The following is a 26,510-nucleotide window of genomic DNA, read 5'->3' as shown; positions in this document are numbered from 1 at the left end:
GCTTCTATAACATGACCAGATTTTTAGCTCTTTGTTAGGTATTGGGAAAGAACAAATGTCTCTCAATCTTAATTTTTTTGGGATTAGCTGTGTGTATATATTAGCCAGAGCAATGTTTACTGTAACTGTTTGCAAGAATAAATGTTGTTCTTGCAACCTAATCTCTAAAAATTCACTAACACATGAAAAATCTCAGTCTGAATATTAAGTCTACAGCCTATTTGATGACAGTATAAACTAATCAGGCAGTGGGATGTGTGAATTTCACAGGTAAGACTTGCTTTTAAAAAACATCACATTTAGTATTTTTGAAAGGTGCCAAATTGCGAGGCTCGGAGATCACATTCCTTCCACCGGTTGAGTAATTATAAGCTTCCTCCCACTGTCCCTGCATGGACCACCTGAAGAAATAAGGGAGTTAATTCAGTTCCTTCTAGTCTTTGACCTCTCAGGTGAGACTGTGAGCCAGGGTGCGACTTATGATTCTTTTTGTGATAAGGACACTTGTTCAATAGTTACAAGATTGAAACCAATAATGCATATCATGCAGGGACATCTTTCAACTGATTTTTTTTCTTCTTCCTTTCCCTTTCCGTCTCCATCCTCCACCTTTCTCTCCTCCCATTTCCCCCAAAATAGGACTTAGGCTTTACTTTGCCCTCAGATCTGTACTGCTGAATCTGATATCTGGAATAATCTATGCATTAGGGAGCAGCCAGCAACTTCACTGCTAAACTGCCAAGGTTTTTCCATCCTTCAAGGAGAACAGAATTCCACATCTGCATGTTTTCCACATTTAGAGTTCCACTTAGATTACTAAAACTGAAAGATCAGCATGGAGTGACAAAATAAGGTACCGTTATCAAAGCACACCAGCTTTTCTTGTGCTATTGTTTGAAACATGGAAGAGTCCCACAATGCATGTATTATGTGACTCTTGCTAATAACATATGCTCTGTCTTCATCAGTTCTGTAGTCGACATGAAGCCATCTGGTTTAGATTTTTTAATATTTTTCTATCCATTGCAAAAATACAAAAGCTTTAATTTCAACTGGCTTTAATTAAACATATGCTTCAATCAAGTTGTGTGATGTGGCCCAGTGGTTGCCTGAGAGATCTAGTCAAGTAGAATATCAATTGCAGAGAATAGTTTTGTCATATCTTTTCAAATTCACTAATGAAAATTGCAGGATTCCCGTTCTAAGGTGAAAAAGGAAGAGGTAAGGAAAGCAGTAACGCTCACTTAACTTTATTATGCATCTGCCAGCTGTATCCCTGACTCTCCCAATCTTCCTAAATTCTCCACGTTTTACATTACATTATATCCTAGCAATGTATCATGTTACGTAAGAGAGAAAGTGGTGAGAGTAAATCTGGTAAAACCAGTATATAATATCCTCTACTAGCAACTTGGTAAACCCAGGTCAAATTTCAAAAAGGTCTAAGGCCCTTCTTCAGATATGGTTTTTTTGACTTAGGATCCATGGACTTTGGATCCTAAGTCAGAAAAATTTGACCCTGGTTCAATTTAATGTAAACAAATGCCTTACTTAGATCATACGAACTATATTGCTACATATGAGCACGTTTTTATCAGTATTTACTGATTTCCTGCCTCTTCTCCAATTCTAGCTTTTGTGGTAGATTCTAATAATCAAAGTGCAGTACTACAGTGTAGCTTTATGAAAATCTGAGGGTTTTTAAACTCTTTTTTGTTTTCTTAATTTCTTTAGGTACACAATAATTGTTTCTCACTGCTGTCTTCATGTCCTCTGTCTGTCTGCTCCTGACTCAGCACCCATATCTTTCATGCTACCCCTTGAACAGTTTCCCTCTCCCAGTGTACCAGGTTCCTTCCCTCTATTTTTCAAATCCCTCCTGAAAATCCACTTCTTCCTCAAAGCCTGCTAAGGTTGGAATTTGACAGCCCATTGCCATCGCATTTCAAAACAAAAATTAGAATTTAACCTATACAACCTCAGTCTCCCCTTTGATTCTGAGACTTTAAGCTCTTGCTACAGCACTGGTTCAGTACTTACTCACAAGGAAGAGTGCCTGGAGAGAGATGGTGAGCGTATGTAACTCTCATTTAATTCAGTGAGAGGGTTCATCAACTTTCAGGATCAGGCCTTCAGTCACCAGAATCACTTCCTGCTGCACCTGGGGCCTTATTACCCCCAGCTCCTATGGGATATGAAGAACTCCCATTAACTACAAGTAGTAATGCACATTAGTTGTATCCTGCAATGGGACAAAAGCACCCCTAGGCTCTCATTTAAGGAGTCTCGTTTTAAGTTTTGCCATGCCCTCACCCTGCTTAGCTCATGAAATTTGAAAGGTTACGCTCTTAAGTGAAAATTGCACGTCTGTCTCTTCTCCATCTTTGTTGCCGAAAGACAAATTCGAGACATTATGTGATAGCGCTGCTTAGTGATTCATATTTAGACAGGCTTGGCTTCCTTTGAGAACTGCAGTTTTATTCTCACACTTACCAGTAGTTTAATAATGGAATTCTACTTGCTTCATTACCAAATGTAGCCTTCATTCTCTAGCCACATGCACAGCTGAGTCACATCTGAAGTATTAATCATATTCATTACTACTTGAAACTAAGACTTAAAAATCATGTATATGCCAACAAGCTGCATAGTCACGTTGGGCCAATTCTCAGCTTAGCGAGTGGGCATGGGTGCCATAGTTTTTTAAGAGAAATTTTTCAAACTAAAGAGCCTGCTAACTTTCAGGCTTCTTAAGGAAAAGGTGTTCAGTAATCGGCTTCTTTGACTAAAGAGAATCCACTTGTGAAAAGTGGGCAAGCAACACAAACCCCGGATCTCTCCAGGCAATGCAACTCCCTGTATCCCAAACCAAATCTGAATACTTGACTGGCCAGCATTGCTTCATTCTTGTATTGCATGAATCTTCAGAGATGCTGTACACATTCAAGCTACACAAGGGGGATAGCTCAGTGGTTTGAGCATTGGCCTGCTAAACCCAGTTCAATCCTTGAGGGGGCCATTTGGGGAACTGGGTAAAAATCAGGGGATTGGCCCTGCTTTCAGCAAGGGGTTGGACTAGAAGACCTCCTGAAGTCCCTTCCAACCCTAATATTCTATAATTCAAACATTTTCATCTCTCATCTTACCAGCATTTTATAAAGCTGTTGATCAAAATTAAGAGATCCCTACAGGGGAGAAAGACGGTAGAGGGGTGTGTGTGTGTGTGTGTGTGTAAAACTCAAATTGTTGATCGCTGTTAGGCCATGTAGTTATATTTGCTGCAGTCCTTCCACTAGAGGTAATCAATAACATGATGTAATAAAACTTTTTAAGGGTTTCTCTCTCTCTCTCTCTCCCCCCCCCCCATTGGTGTAATATTTTGAAGCTGTCAAAGTAGTAAAGGTGTTTGCAGGAGTGAGTCTGATGGTAACATGTAGAAGACTGTGGCTGTTCAGATCCCATGGTGATGGGCATGGAATGAATAGATGACTACAATAGGAATAGTGGTCAACAGGAATAACCCACATTGAAAAATAATTTACCACGGGATGACTTGTTTTGGAAATTTTCTCCTTTAGATTCCCTGTTGGGAGGTGCCTTGTAGAATTCTACTTCAGTAAGTTACAGGACAACCCTGAAAGATTTACACTTTATGGCTAAAATTTTTTGTTGGTAGCTAGTCCCAATCTATAGCCTCAACTCCCACTGAAATGAGAATAGTAAACGTCAGATAAAATGTAAGTTGATGTCACTGAGCATGTTGGACCTTCCTTCCCTCTGCCTTTTGCCTCCACTCCCCAAGCTTTAGCAGTCATATGTTTCAAATACATGACTGCAGTGTGAGTTTTGTTCCCGTGCTTTTTCTTTGCCAAAGAACAATGGTCCAGTTTATCCTTTTAATAGTTGTTACATTTTTATAGACTGCCTTTATATACAAGAATCAATAGATAAATTGTAAGAACTGTGCCTTTTCGTTAAATGTTTAAGAGTATTTAAAGCTGACGGAGAGGGGTAAAATTCAAGAGTCCTCCTCTGGACACCCATTACTTGATTTACAGCTGGTATAGGTAGTGCACCAAGTATTGAATAATTCAGGTGATGGAATCAGTAAATCAGGAAGAAATGCTCAGGTTGGTCAAACCATAATACTTAATGTCATATCTTCTAGGTGCTTGTCATCACAACTCATGTGAAAAAATCCTTGTTGCTTGATTAGGGAAAATCTAGAAGTCTTGACACATACCCAAACAAATTTCACAAGTATGAGTGCTCTGGTGGGCATATGAAGGAAGCCTATATAGGTGATGAATTGTTGCACTTACTGGGACAGGGAGTTTGAATATGTTCTGGGAAATAATAAAAAATAAGTCTAAATGTGGTAAGAAAAGGAAACTTTGAGAAAGAAGGGAAAATTGAACAGCCAGTCAAGTCAACAAGACATTTTTAAAGTAGCTCCTCAAGGGGATAACCAAGGTAATTATTGACAGAGAAGATAGACACTGGTAAAAAGAAATATAATGAATTATTTATTTCAGTCTTCACAGAGGAAGATAGACAGCAAATGCCAGACATATTTTCTTCTTCCTTGACTAGGAAATATGTCAGAGGAAATCAGGCTCATGCCAAAACAAATGGAAAAATATTTGCAAAATCCGAAGCCTGATAAAATCATACTGAAATTCAAATCAGAGACATCTCTGAATTCTTACAAGTGACAAAACAAATTGGCAGATACTGGGGTTATCATTAAAAAGCCCACATTTGCCAACAGTTACCCCACTATGGCAGCTGAGACACTAACGTTTTTAATTATACTTAGAATATAAAATAACTGTGACAACAGTGATGGCAACTCTGTTGTTGATTGGCACTGTAGACCTTTTAATGAGCAGTGTAGCCTTGAAATCTGAAAATGTATTGAATGATACTAAGGCAGGTTGACTTAAAAAGCAGTTTACCCATAGGGAATATCCAGGAACTACAAACTGATCCGTTTGGCTTCAGCAATGATGAAAGAAACTGGGAGAACTCATTAGGTGCAGAACAGAGGAGTCAGCTGCATGTAGTGATTTAATACAATTGTGTTGAACTGTAGTTTCCATAGCACAATATCTGTTGCCGGTGAACCACAGGAAAGGCAAATAGTTTAGTAAGACAGAGAACATGCCTCCACAATTACGTAACACTTGAGAGTGTAACACAAGAGCTGATGTGGGGGTGGGGAAGGGAGAGCAATGAACATAGTGCACCTACAGTTATGAAAGCTGCAGCATTACACAAGGTCAGTAAGATGGACTGGAATAGAGTGAGCTGCTTGAGTGGAGAAAACTACAGTCAGCTGGATGTATAAGGTAGTGACTACATGCGACTGGAAGCAGACTGAGCTGGCCAATAGCTAATCTAGTGCTACGAATGTTAGGATGAATCTTTGGTTTGTTGGAGTCATTTAGAAGAAACACCATGAAAAAAGGTAAAGAAATTTGCTGATTGCCTCTAAATGGTGGAGAAGGGAGGGTGAGCGTAGTAGTAATCACAGGCATAGTACTTGACACTTCTGTAGGACCCCTCCCCCCCCACCATGGACTCCGAACACCTTGTGAAGCTTTAATTAATGTTAACAAGTTCAACACTCTGTGAACTAGATAAGCATTATTAACTCCAGTTTGGGGAAACAGGGGCACAGATTAAACCCACGACAGAGCTGGAAATAGCGCCCAAGTCTCCTGACATTCTGTTTTCTAATCACTAACCTCAGGGGGGCGGCGAAGGCGTTATTTAAGCATTTCAGTGTTGTATAAGATAATAGGGTTCAGGAATCTTCAGAACGTGTGTGTGTGTGTGTGTGTGTGTTGGGGTGGTGAATACTCTTCATGTGTTACTAATACACTGAGCTGAGAGAGAATCTAGAAGATAAGAGGTTAAAACTAGTTTGATGGCTTTGGTGTATGTTTTAACCAGAAATAATTTAAAATATGGAAGTGAATCCAATCACATAGCTTAGATAAGTAATATTGTATTTGCATATTTCAGCCTCCCTTCCCCATCCCATTCTGGCACCTGTGTAATGATTTTTTTATGAAAATGGTGGATTTTTTGGTTGGAGGGTGGTGATGGGGGGAAAAGATTAATTTGATAGTAATTATATGTTATATATAGTATGTACTTAAGCCCTGATCACGCAAAGAGATCTGCTTACAAGACTGGGGCCATGCACAGTATTTGTCAAATGATAAATTCAGGTTGCATGTATGTCTATGTAAATACACACACTCATGCACACAGTATCTTCCAAGTGCATCGCTCGGGTAGAATTTTGAAGACTGCTCAAAAACTTCTGCCCATGCAGTCAAGCCCTGATCTGTAGTTTTAGATGAGTTCTTGACTGTTGATCCATATTTCTTGTCTAGGTGCACTAAAAAATGTAACTGAGATCATACATTCATTCCAGTGTTTTTAATCATCTTTCTTTCTCTTACCCTTGTTGTGTAACATCTGCAATTATACTTGTAAATGAGTTCAGTTATAAATTGACTATATCATGTTGCCATGTTCCCTGTTTAGATTCTGATCATATTTTTGGTATTTTTTTTTCAGTTAATAAGCCTATTAAAGAGGTCTGGTTACATGATTTGATCCAAGGATTGGTATAGATCCATAATGGGCCATGTCTTTGAAAACTACTGAATGAGTAAATCATTGTGCTATTTAAATTAATTAATAATATATGAAGATATACCTATCTCATAGAACTGGAAGGGACTCTGAAAGGTCATTGAGTCTAGCCCCCTGCTTTCACTAGCAGGACCAAGTACTGATTTTGCCCCAGATCCCTAGGTGGCTCCCTCAAGGATTGAACTCACAATCCTGGGTTTAGCATGCTAATAGACTCATAGACTTCTAATGCTCAAACCACTGAGCTATCCCTCCCTGCATAAAAATTGAGGGCTGCAGTAACTTAATTACTGAGACCCTGGCTTTCCACCCTTAGACCCTGAATTAGGACAACCAGCCACGCTGTCTTCCTTGCTACAGTATTTGAAAGTCTGCTTCCAAAATGAATAGGACATGTCCACTTTTTTCAGTCATAATATGTTTATTAATCTAGAGCCTAAATTTACACTGGGTGTAGAATAAGTCATGATGCAGTCCTTTTCTGTGCAGGTGGTAGTCAGCATTCACATAATCCAATCCACCTTTGATGCACTAGGCCTCCTGTTGCCAGAACAGAAAATAGAGTTTATTAGTGTGGTCCTGGACTTGACAATGGCTAGGGCCTTACTATCTCAGGCAAGGTGTCATGCAATGCATAGCCTCATTCTGGACTTAAAGGCTTGTCCTCTCAGCACGGTGAGAAACTGTTTAAGGCTTCTGGGACACACTTATGTGGTCCAGTACACCAGACTGTAGCTCAGACTCCTTCAGGGGCTGGGTGGCAGAGATCTATACTTCTGAAAGCAGTCCACCACTTGGGGCTCAGAATATGCTTGCAGATCATCTGTGTAGGTTATTGGTGGATCACCACAAGTGGTCCCTTTGTCCAGACATATCAAGGCCTATTTTTTAGCTGTGTGGAGCTCCCCAAGGGGATCTTGCCCACACACCATTCTTACTATACTACCAAATCTAGATAGCTGTCAAAAATATATCTAATTCTATATTTTAACCTTCCCCTAGAATGAGGAATGTGAAGGCCCTTGAGGCAAATAAATGGACTTGGTCATCTTGTGCTCCCACTATCCCAATCCATAGTCAATGCATTATCACAACAATTTTAAGGTTTTCTTTTTTATCTTCCTTGTTCCTTTGCTATTAGTCTTGTAAGCATTCTTTCCTGGAACTGTGATGTGCTATGCTCTTTGAAAGAGCCTGAATAAGCTATTTTGAATATAATGCAGGCAGACAATGTGAAAACTTTGTCTTCTCATGTAACTAGATATCCTGAGACATTTCATGGTATCTTCCTTCACTTTCTCAGGTGACCCTTAGTTGTATAGTTAGCACACAATCTTGTAAAGGAGTTAGACACCTAAAGAAACAATTTGATCCCTAGTGTACCCAACTTCCATTATTATTAAGGAAAACTGTGGCCTTGTCTTCAAATCTTGTTGGGGGAAAAAAAATCCCTTCCCTCACCCCATCTTCACTATGCATTTAAAAAGGTGGGGATAATGAAGAGTTCAGAAAATGGAGCGTGGTGACTGCCACTGAAAAGCCAACATTTACTCCTGCCCCCTTTCCTCAGAATTGTCACTTAGAATTAATAGGTAGTAAATGTTGACTTTTAATGGGGACCAGAGCATGCAATTGCTAGAACATTCAAAGGTGAAGCATTAATGTACCTCAAGTCAACAGCATATGAAATCCTCAGAGAACACATCTCGGAGGGCAGGGAATCCCATAACTATGGACATGGATTTAAAATTCTTCCCCTCAGGTATTTGATGTTAACAGGATACTGAATCACTTTTCTCACCACCATTCTGCTATTTTTAATGGTGTTTGGATGCTATATCCAACTTTGTCATTGTCACCTACTGTATTAGGCCCACTGATGTGGTTTCTCTGGCTGGAGGCTAGACCGTTGTTCTATGAAATTTATTATAAGCGTTAAGGAAACACTTCCCAAGAGAATGCAGGAAATGAAAATGCATTTTGTGAGATGCTAGTTTTAGAACACTGACACGCATTTACAATTATATTGGATACAGAAGACTTTGTTTAAATTTTTGCAGAATGAAAGCTTGGTATTATATATTTTATTTACTTATGTTGAAGATTTTTGCACTACATACTAATTGTGTGTTGTATTTTGAAAAGAGCCCCCACATGTTAGTAGAAGGATGCTCTGTATTGCAGTGATTTGACATCATACATGCTTAGGTAAAGGCAAATGAAACAATTGTTTAGCGAAGACTTAATGTTAATTTGTTCTGACTAACTGCTGTTAATATAGTATTCATGCAGTGTTAGTGGCAATTCAGGGGGAGAGTCTGAGATTCACAAAAATTGCACCACTGGGAGAAGGGGTACTGTAGTGGCTTTAAGCCACCTTTGGCATCCTCCCAATCATGGGCTGCTTTGGGAACAGAAGTGGCCCTAGGCCTAACTTAAATCACCTCCCTGGAACCACCATATGGGACACTGCATCCCCCCTACACCAAGGCTATGAGAATCCTCAGGATGCAACCTTATGGCTATTTTCCTCAGTGTCTGCACCAGGGGGGAGTCTTCCCCTGACTGGCATTGGGACTTTTAGGTCCCCTTTATGCTGCTCCCAGCCTTTTTTGTGTGGCATAAAGAAACCAGAGCAAAGATAAGGATCTCAGTCTTCTTTTCCAGACACATCTAGGGTGACCAGATGTCCCGATTTTATAGGGACAGTCCTGATATCTGGGGCTTTTTTTTCATATGGGCCCCTATTAACCCCCATCCCCGTCCTGATTTTTCACACCCGCTATCTGGTCACCCTAGACGCATCTGCTAAAGTATTTTTACTTAGGTTGTATGATGGAGCTAGCCTAGAAGAAGATGCTCTGTTTTGAATTCTAGTGTCTTGCTGCCAAAGGTTAACACTGATTCTTTCTTCAACTTTTTTAACTCTTTGAAAATGTGAGTGGGTCCACGCATGCAATTGTGAAAGCTTAATGCTAATGAAAAGTCCTGGCTGGTATCTCTAGAGACTGAATCCTCTGTTTATATCCACAGTGATCAGCACAGCCAGTAAGAGTGCAAGCATCCACAGGCTGCTCCACTGCTGCATTTCAAATGTAGATGTGCAGGGCCACTTCAAAGAGAGAGCGGATAACCCATCCTCTGTGGCCATTCAGATCCTCTGTCCCTGTGCTGAGAGAGCTGTCAACAAATATAGGAAAAAAGCCATGCTATAGTTTATAATTTTCACTTTCTCAGTAAAGATATTTGTTTCTTTTTATACACTACCATTAACCCCTTAGCACCAAGACAAAGGGTGGTTAAAATGTTTTGCTTCTGATGTCAAGACAGCAAGTTTCCAGGCCTTCAGACTGATCACGCTCTTCGCGTAGGAACACAAAGAGAAATAAGATCCATATGATGATACTCATTAACCTGTCTGTTGGCATATTAGTCATCAACAGTGACTGACATCATCTGCTGCAAATAATGCCTCAGTCTCTATCCTATAAAGCAGGTCAAAGAAAACCCTAGCTTTATAGCAGGACCTTCAAATAAAGCTCCCCCAGACCCAAAAAACAAACAAAACAAAACTAGAAGAGCAATATATTCAGAACATAGTTACTGAAATTATAGAATAGCCTTATAAAAATGAGCTGAGATCTTAATTGCAAGTAAGTGTGTTGGTCATGGAGCTGATATGTACTAATATTTGAATAATGATATGTAATAATGGTATGAATATTGTAACTGACCTGATCAGTGAGGTAAAGTTGCTGTATGACTACAGAGGGTTATTAGAATTTCCTGTGTGAATGTATTATAGGGTTGCCAACCCTCCAGGATTGCCATGGAGCCTCCAGGAATTACAGACTAATCTTTAATAAGAGATTATGTCATGTGATAAAACCTCCAGGAATACCTCCAACCAAAATTGGCAACCCTAATGTATTGATCTAACTTAATAGGAAAGCCAGACAAGTTCTAGAGAAGCAACCCCAAGCACGTGCTTAAAAGACAGTGGAGCAAGCAATTAGTTTTAAGGATCCTGTTCCAACTGGTTGCAAACCTAGTTTGACAAGCTTGGAGTCTAGAGCGCAAAAGAAGACTAAAGACTTAAAATGTGTCTTAGAGGCGGAAAAGGAGGCTTCACTCGTCACGAACTACTGGTGAGACAGACAACAGAGAGTGAGAGACTCTCGGAGGGAATCTAAAGAAGTCAAGCCTTCCCAGCTCCAAGGAATGATAAGCCTTAGGGAAAAGATCAGGGGTGATGAAACTGGGGTGTTGCAGCACTCCCTGGCTTGAAGTGGTGTCCATCATGTATAGGGTTTACAGTTTGGTTCAATGGCTTTCAACACCCCCACTGTAAAAATTGTTCCAACAGCACTGGAAAAGATAGATGCAGGATGCCTACAGTTGTTTTCATTGTTTTTTAAGATATGTTTTCTCGGAAATGTCACTGTGCCTCAGTGGGTCACAGCTGAGAATACCAGATTCAGGACAAAATGCTGAGGAAAAAAGGTAGACTCGCACCCAACTGGTGGTTATTCATCATTAGATATATCAAGCCAGTAACAAAAGTAAACTTCTGTCTCACCACACTACTTAAGAGGAAGTCAGAGATACAGTCTCCTTAGGCATTCCAGCCTTTATCTCACCATCAATGAAAATCAATTTAATCAAACAGAGGGTCAATATAAAACCCAGCTCTTACCCTATAATCACGCCACTGCCAATCCTTTAGTAACTAAAAGCTAAAGGTTTATTAAAAAAAAGAAAAGTTAAAAATGGTTAATAGATCATATACATACAGAAATTACAAAGTTCTTGTATCAGCTTTGTAACAGTGATGTTATAGACTTGTAGTCTCTCTGGTAACTTCTAAAAAATTGGAAGGTCCGCAGTCCATAGTTCAAGATGCTCCTTTTAGTTGTAAAGCCACAGTCCAGAGAATTAGGGCCAGAAAGAGGAAAAACAGAGACATCTCAGAGGTCTTTTTTATATCCTTTGCCATGAGCCTGGAAATTCACTGGGTCAAACAGAGCTCAGAAGCCTCTGTGGAAAATTATTGCTCTAAGATGGAGTACAGCAGTGGTCCCCAACCTTTTCATCTGGCAGGCGCCAGACAAAGGACCATGGTGGCGGTGGAGCATCCGCCGAAATGCCGCCAAATTTCTGTGGTGTTTCGTTGGCGACGCCTCTTGATGACCTCACTTGCCGCTGACAAGCGACGTCATCGAGAGGCGTCGCTGCAGAAATGCCGCAGAAATTCGGCGGCATTTTGGCGGATGCTCAACTGCTGGCAGGACGCGGGTGCATTTAGATGCCTGTGGGCACCGCGTTGGGGACCCTTGGAGTACAGGGTCACATGAGCATACCACATGTCCTTATATGCTTTGATGACTCTCTGTGGTAGTCATTGCCCATATCTGTGCTGAGCCATCCACAGGAAGGCTTATCTGGGCAGAATGAGTTTCTCCTATGGCCCATGGTTAGAGTGAAGTATTTTTAATGGGCCATCCAGCTTGAATAGTCCTTTCACAAGGTGCTTGCTAGACTGGATATAAAATACCTTGTGGGAGTTACCCCAGGAACAAACACATTTTGAGATACAGGTATGTAGTCAATATTCATAACTTTGGATACAGTTATGATACATGGCTTTAAAGACTATAATCTTATTTAGCACTTCAGAACTTTTCCAGGGACCCCTTACATGACATACTTTATGCAAGATTTGTTGCAGTTGTCTAACAGCGGCAATATCAATGATATACATGGCCATATTTCAGTCTTACAGCATCACAAATGCCTTCACTCTAAGTAAGGAATACTTTAAGGAGGCTGTTTGATCAGTCTGTTAATTGCTGTCATTGCTACCGGAGTGAACAAAATTGCAGGATCCGGACGTAAGTCAGACTTGCTGAGATAAATCACAGTTGATACTAGAGCTGTGCAAATAAGTGCATTTTCAGTTCACTGGAAAAGCTCCTTCCAATAAATTAAAACACAATTTCAGCTCAAATGAATAGTTCATTTTCAAGAGGTTGACTTTTTTAAAGTAAATTTGAAGTAAAAAATGTCAAAACAAAACAGATTTTTTGGGGAATTGTATGAGGATTGGTTTTTTTAGTTAAATAATTCAGTGAATTCAGTACCAATTTATGAATTAGTTCAGTTGATTTGAATATACTTTTTTTTTTTTTTTTTTTTTGGTGAGAAGTTTTTTCTGAAACATTTCACCCAGCTCTTGTTGATGCACAAAGAACTGCAACCCAGGGCCTGGTCTAACAATGGGAGAATCACATGATTCTACCCTGAGAGACAGCTGAATGCTAGAGGCCTGAATTCGAGAAAGGAGGCACTCAGAGACCAGGCAAGGTCAGAAGTACAATTAGGCTAGTAACTGTGGCACATGGACTATGCACATGGCAACATTAAATTGACCTACCTTTGTCACCAACAGTTATTTTTGCTACTTAAATAGAAACCATAATTTAAACAGTTGGGTTAACAAGCTGTGTATGGTTGAAGAACGCATGCATAACTGGGAAATAAATAAACAAAAGGGAATTCCTTCCTCAACCTCAAGCAATGTTTCTTGGAATATCAAAGCCCAAACATGGGCTACAAAATGGAAGATATGAGATGATGGTCACAGGAAAAATAGAAGCAGCAAAGAATCCTGTGGCACCTTATAGACTTTGCTGCTTCTACAGAACCAGACTAACACGGCTACCCCTCTGATACTTGACAGGAAAAATAGTGCAGGAAGCTTTAAATGATGTAGGATTAACTTTCTATTAGGCTCAATAACACTAGCTGTAACCTTGCTTTCAGAAATAAGTATTCTTATAGAGCTTTTAAAAATTTTTTAATTCAAATACTGTAACAAATAAGAAGATATGGATTTTAAAAAAACTGTGTACCAGTAGAGATTTAAACCTACTCATGCTAGTGTATCTTAGTACTGCCATTATGGCACTGTTACTGCTCTTAAATTAGCTCTGCTGGAGAGAGAGAATTTAAAATCAATGCCCTGATGCTGGCTTAGTGAAAGTGGTACTTGGTAAAGAAAGGTGAGGAGTATGTGCCCTGCTTTAGACAAATATCACTTTAAAAGTCTGTGCAGCTGAACTTTTAGTTTCTCTGAACTGGGGAATTCAGATCCTTTTTTTCTGTATCAGGATCCTTCCGCTCCCGTATATCCTTCATTCCCTTCTCTTGTGTCCATTTTCTGCCACCTAAGTGCCTTCTCGCTTGCCACCACCCTTTCCTGTCTTAGCAGTCAGTTCCTCACCTCTGTCTACAAGCACCCTCCCAGAACTGCAGCATTTCCAGTGTATCAGGGATGTTTTGCCAAACACTGTGTCCATTTTTATAGATTTTTTAATTTGATGCATTATAAGGATGAATTTTTAAGAATCGTTTAACTCTACAATTCTTCAGCACCTCAAGTAATTAGGACATGAGATTGGAGACTTTCAAAATAAAATGCGGAACTATATTTCCATATATTTCAACCTCTCAAATGATTCTCTGTCTTTTCAAAGACAGATATGACATTCTAACAGTTTTCCTCCCACTAAAGCCAGGGCTTGGGTGAGTTAATCTCAGAACGTGTAACCTCTATCAGAGAGAAATGGCATCCAAATTAATCACTATTTTAGCCTTCTTCCAAATGGGAAGATCATAATGCAGACTCCCATTGCACCTCCTTCATTATATTACTTCTAATTCCCCTGAATTGCAAGTGGGACAGACTGACCCTGTTCACTAGAATTCCTAGGGTTCCCCTTCCCAATAGCTGACATATTCCCTGGGACAGTTGACAGGAGGAGAAGAGGAGCCTGTGGGCAGCAAATATCTGTAGATGACGTCCCTTTGCTGCGTATTTGTATTTTTCTCTTTTCTGCAATGGTCATTTAATGAAAAGAGCTAGTCTTCAGTTTTTCCAGTCTCCAGCATAGTTACTTTACCATATCTAAAAATATTGCTTTTCTGCTGTGAAGGTATGAACCAAATAACTGTGCCAGAAGCAGGTGACAGTTTAGTGCTGCAACAGAAAACCAGATGGCCTGAGACCTTACCCCAGTCAGGACTAGCTGATTAAGTAACCTCGAAATGAAATAATCAGTAGAATGGAAGGTGAGTAGCTTAAAATACCTTCATACAGCTAATCTGTATGATAGCTTTGGCATAGGCTTTGAAAAGGGAGCCACCTCCATGCCTGCTGGGCCTGCCTTCAAGGTAGGGTGACCAGATGTCCTGATTTTATAGGGACAGTCCTGATATTTGGGTTTTTTTTCTTATATGGGCACCTAATACCCCTCACCCCCGTCCTGATTTTTCACACTTTCTATCTAGTCACCCTACTTCAAGGTAACCATGTGTCAAAACAGGTGTCTGTTGCAAAGTGGGTAAAATGAAAACCTTGCATTGTGTGTCATTACAGGTAAAACCTAACTGGGAGGAAGGACTTTTAATGGGTCTTGCATTTCCTATAGAACAAATAAGATGATCTTAATGTCAAGATAACATTAAATTGTTGTGAGGGGAAGGAGGCACAAACTGTAGCCGGTAAGTATTTGACAGGAGATTTCAAATTAAAAATACCTAGTTTGTGACCAGAAATAACATAAAAAGGGGAAATCAAACAAATATGGATTTGCCTCAGCATGCTGTCTCCTGAGCAGGTTGCCTATCAAGTAAGGGAGTGTGGGGGAGTTTGATTAGAGAACGTGCTTCAACAATGGGCATTTCTTCAGGCTGTGAAGACACTGTCTCCAATGCCATTTTCTATTTTAGTCTTTCATTTAGTAAACCTTTTTTGCTAACCTTTATCATTTTATGCAGACTTTAGATAGTTAACCCATTGTGTAACTGAGCAGAACACTAGGTCTGAATATTTAGTCAAGTCAATCATTGAGGTCTATCTTGACTAAGAATACAGATCACTTTGCTAAACTTTTTTTTCTTTCCAACCTTTAATGCATAGGGGATAAAGTTACGCTTGTGCAGTGAGATCTTTGTAGGTCTCACCTAGCTATTAACATACTCCGTTATGAAAGAAGTTGACCTTAAACCAAAAACCAGATATGGTATAAGCAGTGCCTTACACTGAACAAATGTACAAAATCAAGGAAATTGAGTTGAGGTTGCCAAAGCAACTGTAACAGTTTCCTTTATCCAACTGTGCCTGTGCTCAGCATCATACTTGGTGTATGTAAGATCATGCTGACCTGAGAATCTCTGCAGCCCTACATGATCAAACTCTTATGTAATATAGTCATTATGGAAAGATGCAATAAACATGTCTCAGAATGACTGACCCAGACCCAGAAGTAATTTTCTGTTTAATGGTGGTATTATTTTTTTAAAGTACAACTGCAGAGAACAATCACAACAGAAAAGGCCTGCCTGTAAACATAGAGATTGCATCCCATATGCTCCTCAACAAAGAGTGGGGGAGGGGGAAATGAGCTTTGCAGTGTGCCTATGAAATTAACAAATCTGGACCTACAGCAGGTGCGGTTTCCAAAACTGACAACCCCTCACACACAGTCCCCTACCAGCAGCTCCTTCTCCTTTTTAGATGTGGGGCCAAGATGTTTGTATTCAGAATAGTTGTAATTATTTGCATAAAGGACAAATATATTAATTCCCCTATAACTTTCTAGTGCTATGTAAAGAGCTGTGTTATGAGAGCCGCCTCTTCCTCTCTTTTTTAGAATAGCTCTCTCGTGCCCACGTTCCTGCCTTAGGCAAAGCCTACAGTGTGTGGTTTCCAGAAGCAGTAAAGAGATTTATTTTCCCTTTCTCAGTAGAGAACACCTGTCTCAGAAGTTTCACAGTGTAGTAGAGTCCATGGGCATATTCTCAAGCTCTACTGAATTACTCCTCAGAAAGGTGTTCTTCACTGTACTGATGTAACTTTAGCGCCCTTGTGGCCAAGATGGGTCTGTTCTGCAGGCAGCTCTGGCCAAGAGAAGGCGCGCGCAGGAATGCAGCAGGAGAAATCCCTTCCACGCCAGGGGCACCTGTTCCAAACCTCCCTCCCCCGCCAGAGTGAACACACCCACCCACAGGAAAAGTACAATGGATAGAAGAAAGGAAAATATTTATTTGCAGAGGGATGAGAGGAGAAAAACAACAAGGGGAAATATAGGGGGAGCAGTAAAACTGGTTTGTCGTCTATAGCCCAGTTCTCCAGTTTATTCAGATTCCTTTGAATTTTAGCTCTATCCACCAAAGTGTTTCCAATCCCCTCACCAGTTTTGTGTCGTCTGCAAACCTGATCGGTATGCTCTCTATTCCTACATCCAGGTCATTAATAAAGACGTTAAATAACATCAGACCCAGAATTGATCCCTGTGGAATCCCCCTCAAGACCTCCTTCCAATCTGACATCATTCCATTTAATAGTTACCCTTTTTTTGTGGTTGTTTAACCAATTATGTGTCCATTTAATGGTAGTTCTGCAAGCCTGCATTTCTCCAGCTTACTTATCAGAATGTCATGTGGGGCTGTGTCAAAAGCCTTGCTGAAGTCCAGGTATATTATGTCCGCTGCATTCCCCCATCCACCAAACCAGTTACTCTGTCAAAGAAGGAAATGAAGCTGGTTTGGCATGATTTATTCTTAGTAAATTCATGCTGACTCCTTAGTGCACTGTTGGAGATGTGGATTCAAAACCTGATATGGGGTGGTTGTCTTTCTTTCTTTCTTTTTAAAGATTCATACCACATGTAGTATGTTATTGCTGCTTTTGTTTCACAAAATGACTACACAATATTTTATTTACCCCATAGAGTAACTTAATAAAATCAGGGTTCCAGTGTCCTCCCTATGTGCTAAGCAACTGTCTCGTTGGGGCCCCTGCACAAGTCCCCCCACCCCACAAATATTGAAGGACTTTCTGGAACAAATTAAACCCTGCCTTGTGCCCTGAAGGTTGACAAACTCATTCTGTTGGATTAGAAGGTGCAAATTCCATAGTTGCAATCCTTCAGTTTAAGAAGTCCTGCCACGTGGGCATCAGCAGCAAAAGGTCCTGAGCACATCTTAACTTTCATGGTGGGGCACTAAGGACAAGGCAGTCTCTCAAATACCTGGCAAAATCCATGTTCCATTGAGTCAATGGCAAAACTTCAACAGTAGGTGCCAGGATTTCAAGCCCAAGTTCTAGATCTTTCAAGTTAGCACAAAACTTAGTGGCTCATATAGAGTAGTACTGAAGTGTGGTAAATGCGGTTTCCTGTCGTCGGTAATGATGCTGTGTTTTTAAATGTTGAAACTAGGCTGATTTTTATACCACTGCAGTTCTTGAAATCTGTCACCGAGAGTACTAAGAAATGAACTTAATGTTTCATTTTGATGATAAAAACCAAGCCCAATGCTAGCCCATGTGATTTTGACATTATGCAGAGAAAACTAGTGTTTAGACATGCTTGTAACAGCAACTATCAACAAGTGTGCAGAATGTCACGGAATATTGAACTGAATTGCAACTCAAGGACACATTCAAAGTAAGCAGTGTTGAGAAAAATAAAGCATCAATCATGAGAGTTGAAAACGAGCACTTTGGCTTGTAGAATGAACATAATAAAAGCATTCCTTGGCTGGCTCTCGGCGTCGTTCTCTGCACTAATTTTTGTCATTTTAAATATGTAAAGATGAGATAAATTGAATTGGCTTCTGCAGAATCATTGTCAGGCCTTTCCTTACAGAAGAACATTATGTGACACACACAGAATATTTGAGAACTGGATATGAAGGAAACGGTATCAAGAAGGGTGAATAAGATGCTAGAGTCTTTGGCTATCTGACAGTAGCCAGGAGAAAAACATTTCGTACAAAGAAAAGAGCAAGTGGAATTTTACTAAGGTTTGGGATTTCTCCTGCATGCCATTCACATCAATATCTGCACAAAAGGACCTGACCAACGGCCATTTTTTAGTTCTTGGTTTTGTCAGCTATAACATTATTCTTAATTCTCATATGTAAAATACCACAAATATGCACAGTGTTTTACAGCAGAGACTAAAAGAAAATTTTCATGCCCCAAAGGGGAGTTAGTGTAGTGAACGTTACCAGGTTGAGGGGATAGGGAGCGTGCCTAAAGTTAGGCTCCTAGATCTACAGTCAGGCATATAAATTTGGCCAGGTTTTCAAAGGGAACTGTAGGGTGCTCAGCATTTTTGAAATCTGGCCTCGTATTTATATGCCTGAATATGGAATTAGGAGCCTACATTTTGGCTCCGATTTTTGACAATCTTAGCCTATCCATCTAAGAGACCTGGCAGTAGTATGCAATAGGAAGTACAACTGGCTGTGTCCAGTTATGGCACATGTAGTGTGGGCTGTGACTTTACTACAGTTCAGGTCTGTTTGTTGGAACCTGGGTTGTGCCTCCTTGTGTACATTAGGGTTGCCACCTCTGAGATTCAAATAACCAGGACGTCTGGGACAATCCTGAGCCCATAAAACTAGACAACTGGCAGTGTATATTGAGTACCCTTACAGATTTCCCAGGACAGCTACCTCGAAAAAGGGATGATCCTGGGAAAACCCAGAGAGGTTGGTGTGCGCGCGCGTGTGTGTGTGTGTTACCTCAATGTCTGGTAAAGCTCTCAATACAAAGGCAGCAATATTTATTAGAATAATCCTGTAGTTATGGCACAGGACTGGAATCGCGAGATCTCCATTAAATTTCCAGCTCTGCCGCAGATTTCCTGTGTGATCTTGGGCAAGTCATTTGAACTGTGTACCAGTTTATCTTCTGTAAAATGAGTATAATAGTTGTATACCTCACAGGAATACTGAGAGGTGCTTGGATACTAATTATTACAGAGACTCTCATAAGTACCTAAACAAGTTGACAGTCTGAATGAAGACATGAGGAGGAAGGATGGTGAATATTGGTGTAGGGACAGAAAAGACAATAGGATTATGCGATTGCTTAAGCTGATAATAATGCCATTAAGAGTCATATATGATCAACTTTTTTGTGAATTAATTTTGAAGTCATCTATTCTTTTGTGTACATGATTCTGCATATGCACTAATGACTGATTTATTTTTACTGAAAATGTTTCAGGACTATTTTAATACCCAGCAAAGCAGCGTATAATTATGTCCCCATTCATTATGTGCTGTTGGATTTACCTTCAGTTACTCAGTTCCCAAAGGGGATCATTATCATGTCATTTCCTGTTTACTGGCAATAGCTTAAGTATTTTTATATTCCTGTATGCTGATGGGAATGAATTAGTGTTCAATAGCATTCTGCTACAGTGGTGTCCAAACATTTTTCAAATGTCAACCTAATTTTCTCTGAGGCAATCTCTGTATCAACACATGCTCTCTTATTTGCCATCCCATAACACTCTTGTGCAACTATAGCAATTACTTAGAAAAGTAAAGTTAGGGGGAAGCAGAGCATATATTTTTACCTGTATTTTAAGGCATTTTAGGAGCTGGAAGTAAGGAGGAAGAGCTAACTCCATGTGACCAACTGCGTCGTCTTTTGACTACAGTGCGTGAATCTTTGCTCTTCTCAACACTGATTAACACTGAAGCATGTATGCACTATGTATGATACTACAGACAATACACCAGTTACGTAATTGTCTAAAATTGTTACTATACGAATAAAAATAAATATGCAATTTCTCTATTATATCTTAGTAAAATATAACTAGTACTTAATTAGTGGAAAACCCAACATTTCAGTCTTTCCTGATTTAAAAATACCAATCCTCAATAAATGTTTCCATGCTAACACATTGCATTATCCTAAAATAAATTTGCCTGTTTTGCATTAATGTAGTGAAATGTTTAAATTTAATTCCTGAATCTTTGAAAAAAATCTGCTATTTAAAAAAATCTATTATGAAAACTGGTGGAGAGTTTTGACTTAAATTAACATTTATTGAAAACAAAAACATTATTTTTGTTTCCCACTGGAAGTCAAGTATATACCTGATATACTCTTGATTTAATTGGTGTTAGCAACTACAAATAATAAAAGGAAAAAGGGAATTGGTTATAGGGATCAGTTTTCAAAACAATTAACCTCTATACTGAGCTGTTTTACACACTAAGGGTATGGATAATTTTCATACAAGGATATGTGTTGTCTCCACATCTAAGCCAGCATAGGTATATTGGAGCATGGTTTGATAGTGTTCCTTGTAGAAAAGAAATGGGTCTGTTAGGATGATTCTTTTTGCTGCTACTGGATCTAGGCAAAACCTTTATAATTCCCTAGCTCACTAACTAACTAAACTCAGTTTATGCTGTCTGGAGTCACCAAACAAGGTCTCTGAGTTGTGGCATAGACCATGACCACTGATTGCACTACAGGTTTGACCAACAATGTACTTCATCAGAGCCTGAATGATACACAGATAGTGACTTCCAGCTGAGACCAGATTTAACACAGGTCAGGCTCATCTGGCCAAGGAGAAGGATCCTTGGCCCAACTAGTAGATCAGCTAATTTGGAACCTGACCTAATGCAGGAGTGTGGAGGATAACATACATACAGGGAGTGCAGCTGCCAGATGGGGGATTCAGCTAATTGGCAGTCTCCTTTAGTACCTAGCCATCACTTTAAAAGCTGCTGCCTGAAGATTAAAGTGGTCTCAGGAAGTGTCAAGTCTGTCATTGCCCAAGGATGGAATTTCATTACTTAGTATTTTTTTAAAAAGTGTTTGGGACTGGGACAGCTCATTAAAATACATTTATGATGCCAGGACTTCCTTTGTGAAAGGCAGGGAAGCATTTCAATATTAGTTAGTAGAAGCAGGGTAGATGCCCAGGTGAAAAGATAGTCCTGCAGTGCCTTTTTCAACCATAGAGAGGCCCACTGGGAATAGACTGTCACCAGTGACCAAGCAGAGGCTGGCATTGCATGGTATTAGCAAGCATCAGGACTGCCCAAGCCATGAGTTATAAACTCTAAATAAACCCATGAAACTTATTTTCAGCCTGAAATGCCACAAAATCTATTCCCAGTGCACTTCTGCAACATGATCATTACAGCACCATTGTGAGTAGCAGTCAGCCCTGAAAAGAGTAAGAAATTCACAGGAAAATACTCCAAGGCTGTGATATCACAGCTGCCATTTTGTAGAACGTTGCTTGTGCTATCACCAGGCACGTTATCCCCTTTCTCCTAACAACAAAAATAATCCACGTCAGCAGAGTTGTCAGTTATTGCCTTGATCTGTGACTGGGTGTTTCAGACCAGTTAAAGTTAGTCTTCTGCCCTTGCTGCTTCTGTGATGTCTGATACCACTCTGCATAATGCTACTGCGCATAGACTGTATCTTTAAGTACTAAATAGGGGTAAAGCGAACTTAATGTCCCATAAAAGAGAAGTATCAGTGCAAAAGTTGACTAAGCACTACTAGTTGCTCTAGGGTTTTTTTAGTGCCAAATACAAATTTGGCTAAGGGTGGGACATCACTGTATATCATTAATATCTTGGAATTGGAACTGGGACTCCATACATGTGTGATATCTTTAAAGGTGAGTCAAACATGAGTGATGTGGAAGAAACACCACTTTTAGCCTGATGATCTTAGAGAAAATATTCATGAACAGTACATCCTTCCATGAAGATTACCCCTGTAATGCTGAAGAGGTCAGTATTTGCATGGATTAGCTGTTTTGTAATTCCTGACTGATGTATTAAAGCAGCCACTGAGGCGCTTTATTTCTGCATTTAAACTTCCAAACTAAAGTTTATCTTGTGAAACAGGCTTGAAATTCTTTGTTCAGGATTGAGTCCGGCTTTAGGATGTTTCAGGCCTCCAGTGAAGTTATTTTTTGGGGAGGTGAGGCTGTCCCTCAGTTTCTTTACTCCCTTTCTTCTCTGGAGTTGGTACCATGTATTATGATCCTAAGGTAATGAAGCAACTCATCAGTGTGCTGAGACATCCCACATACTTGGTGATGCTCTCTATCTTGAGAGTGGCCCTCTGCCCACAAATACAGGTTTTGCAGGTCCCAAAAGCTTGCTCCATTCACGATGGTTAATTCCCTGTGCTCCTCATCATACTTTCTTTTAGGCTTTGTGTTCTAATCCCCATCACCATTAACGCTATACTGACAGGTCAAGTTTCTTGATATAAAATAGAATATAAAACTTTTTAATTGTATAAGTATTCATTTTAGTCTTCACAGGCTCCTGGAGACTTCTGATACACATTGGGTATGTTCAGTCACACACATCACATGTGTTAGTATTAGCACTCAAGGAGACTAATTTAATTCACATATTAGCAATGTGCAGCTAGATTCAAAAGAGCACAGTACATTGAGTGCTGAGATCTTCTGAAAATCTATCCAGAAGTGTTGTCATGGGAACTGCTGGGGGTTAGTACTTTTGAAAATCTGGCCCATAAAACTATAGAAGAGGCGTTTCAGATAACCATCTTTTTAGATGTGGTCTCTGCTGACCACCTCTCACCCCATCAATGGCCTGTATGCTAATACAACTACAGTGACTTTTCAGTAAAAGTAACAGTAGGTAGGTATTTAGGTATCCTAACTCTTTAATTCAGTGTGTTTCATCTTCTTTAAAACAATAATTTGGACTATCGCCCGTTTTGATCTTTTCATCTCTTCCCATCCATTCTCTTCCCTTTACCTGCACATCCTTCCCTATTCCATAATAACTGGTTCCCTTTTCATGCTGCCTGTTTTTTTCTCTCCTGCTGCTCCTTTTGTTGGTGGACTCTGGTGACTCCTGGCTCCTGTATCTCTGGGACTGTTGATCATGGATGGCACCTCCAGTCATGCTGGTGGAATTTGCACCTTCTAATCCAAGGTTGCACCTTCTAATCCAATATTGCACGAGCTGGTATGTCATTTAGTGCCAACTACTCCCCTTTGTTTACAGCTGTTTTTACAGGAGTTTGTCCTCTGAGCCACCATCTCACCAGCATGACTGGAGGTGCCATCCATGATCAAGTGCTCCATGTATCTCCAGATGTCCATATGTCCCAGTATAAGAACCACTAGTTTAACAAATCCATGGCCACCAAGCATAGGAGCTGAGTTTTTCTTTTCCTCAGGGGATGCTCTGCCCTGAAGCCCCGCCCGTGCTCCGCCTCTTTCTGTCCTGCTCTGCCCCCGCCCACTTGCTGCTTTCCAACCTCCCCAAGTCCCTCCCCCAGCCACCAAACAGCTGATCGGAGGTGCTGTCAAACAGATGTGGCTGGTGGATGCTTAGCACCCACTAGTTTTTTTTTTCTGTGGGTGCTCCAGCCCCGGAGCACCCTAGAGTTGGCGCCTATGCCACGAAGAACTTCATAGTTGTAACTGCTGCATATCATGGCTAGTCAGAACTTTAAATATACAGGCCACCAACCACATGAGCTAAAGGAAAATCTCTCCTAGAATATATGATCTGTAAGAGACAGCTGAACAATTCTAATGCTAACCTTGCCATTATTCCCATCTCAGAATGGATGAGTATTTTTTGCATGTTCTTAAACACCAGTTTCATATACACATAAATCATAATAAATAGGCAGGCTATATCAGATATTACTTACTGACTTCGCAATAGAGGATTGAAGGACAAAAGGCCTCAACTTGCACAGTCAAGCTATAAATCTCACATTTTAGCAAATGAATTTTGAGGAATGTGCCTGAGAGCCAGATGGCCACATTTGTAAGACAGTGGGTTGAAAAATACCAGCTTAACCTGCTGACAGCAGCAGTCAAAATCTTGCAGTCCTTCAAAACTCTTGTTTCAAGTTTTGAGATTGTGTGTAAGGACTGAATGAGGACCTTGTGTTTGGCCCATCGAAAATAGGAGAGATTTTGTTAGATCTGAAAAGTAGTTTGAGATATGACATAATATAAATAATGTAGGGAGCAGAATTCAGACTGGGAGCTCTAAATAGCCTTCTATAGCCCTCCTGATCTATGGATCAAATCTGGAAACCCTAAAACTGCTTTTGCTCTATCCTGACTCAGAATTCATTGAAGTCAATGAGAATTAATACTAAGTACACTTAGCTAAATCCTGAAGTCATTAGTGTATCTATGACCACGCTTCACAGCTGCTATTATTTTTGGTACTTGGAATGGGCTGTTTATATTTTGGAAAGATTATCTTAAGACAAACAAATGGCAAAGATTACCCTCAGAGCAGAAATACTGAATGGCTCTTGTTTTGAATGACAGAGGCTAAGATGTGTGCCGTAATCTAGATTCCAGAAGGAAGCCTGGCATGCGGATGCTTGAATACATGAGAAAGGTGTTTAGTTAGATAGGAAGGGACCACTTGAGGTGTAAGTTTCTCTGCAACAGGTTTGACTAGGATTTCAGTGCTCCAAACAAGCACTTGTAACTGCTTTCTCTGCTTCACCCCTCAATCCTCTGGTAGCAGTTGCTGTTACAGCACCCTTTTCCCAGCAAGCTGAGCAGATTGCACAGGCACTGCTTTGTAGATATCCCATCAGGGAATATTCAAGGAGCAAGGTGAAGGAGCACTTTGTGTCTAGGGGTGGAATGAAGGGTACCCATTGTAGCAACAGAAGTCTGAGTACAAGAGGGTCGAAATTACTCCCTACCTAAAGTATCCTTCATACAATGTGGCAGGTTGCATACACAAACTTGGTTTTTTTGGTTGTTTTCTTTGATGACTAATTTACATTCTATAATACTTATAATACAAGTATCTACTCTGCTTAATTTGTGCCAGGGCTGAGCCCCGACACCTCTAGGCTTGGCAGTTCATAGCCCTGGCACCTCTGGGCTTCCTGCATCAGTTATGAATGTAAAAAAAATTCCTTGAGCCCCGGCATCTCTATCATTACAGATTAAGCACTGACCACACAGAATGATATATATAGTATATTGATCTATTGGCAAGGCTGAAATGGTAATTGTGTATGGATGTTTTTGCTTCCATGTGGCTTTTTTTTTTTTTGAGGCAGACCCACCTCTATACACACACAATGTTACTACGGCTATATGAAGAGCATGATGTTGGTAGAAGTATTGTGTGCTCTTCTGAACTTTTGATACAAGCTAGTTTGAGCATTTTACTCCTTAAAATGTAGTTCAGTGGTCTAATAATCTGCCTTGGTGTACTGCATTTTTTTAATGAAATTGTCTGTCTTAATACAAAAAATTAATATAATGATTAAAACTATTGACCATAATTACTGAGTGACATGTGATGTTCAATAAATATGGAATAAAGTAATAGATATTTTTAGATGAACTGGTAAAAGGTATGAGAGTATGTATTAGCTATAAAGCCCTATCTATTTTTAATTACAACTGCTAATGGAGCATGTGACCTTTATTTTAGCATTACTTATTTTAGGTTGATAGTAATATCTCCCTCTGAGTCATCTTCATTTTGTTCACAGGATTGAAAAAGCGTACAAGGAAGGCCTTTGGAATACGGAAGAAGGAAAAGGACACTGATTCCACGTAAGTCTGTGCAATACAACTTAATGTATTTGTGAATGACTAAAATGTTTATATCAGGACACTGTAGAAGTGCTATATACACTTGACATATGTTGTATACATTACTATTCAAAACTGGCAGTGCGATATTCAACAATACATTTTAAAATTGTCCTTTAGTTGGCACAAGAACAAATGGGTATAATCTGGCCATGAATAAATTTAGGCTGGAAATCCAGAAGAAGGTTTGAGGTTCCAGAACGGCCTTTCACTAGGAATAGTGGGGTAAAGCAACCTAACTTACTTGAAGGTGGACCTGGACAAATTTATGAACAAGGATTATGTGGCAGGATTGCCTGCAGTAGCAAGAGACTCAAGGAACCAGGAGATCCATTCTAATCCTGTGTCCTA

At 40.0% G+C, this 26,510-nt stretch overlaps 1 protein-coding gene across 24 annotated transcripts in view; it reads left to right on the top strand.

Annotated features, from left to right (window-relative positions):
• The window catches only part of SGIP1 (SH3GL interacting endocytic adaptor 1), a 189,887-nt gene that overhangs the window by 65,788 nt on the left and 97,589 nt on the right, over nucleotides 1–26,510 (top strand). For 22 of the 24 annotated variants that reach the window (XM_039485429.1, XM_039485418.1, XM_039485420.1 and 19 more), the window contains one exon: nucleotides 26,057–26,120. In XM_039485429.1, the coding sequence (XP_039341363.1) occupies nucleotides 26,057–26,120 (64 nt within the window). Of the gene's footprint in view, nucleotides 1–5,298; nucleotides 5,471–26,056; nucleotides 26,121–26,510 lie in introns of those variants that run through there. The other 2 variants (XM_039485433.1, XM_039485428.1) reach the window with 1 other exon arrangement.

Source organism: Mauremys reevesii, linkage group 8 (assembly GCF_016161935.1).
Source record: "Mauremys reevesii isolate NIE-2019 linkage group 8, ASM1616193v1, whole genome shotgun sequence".
NCBI classification, from domain to species: Eukaryota; Metazoa; Chordata; order Testudines; family Geoemydidae; genus Mauremys; species Mauremys reevesii.
Note: the sequence above shows the minus strand (reverse complement) of the source record. Positions and strands in the feature narration are given on the sequence as shown.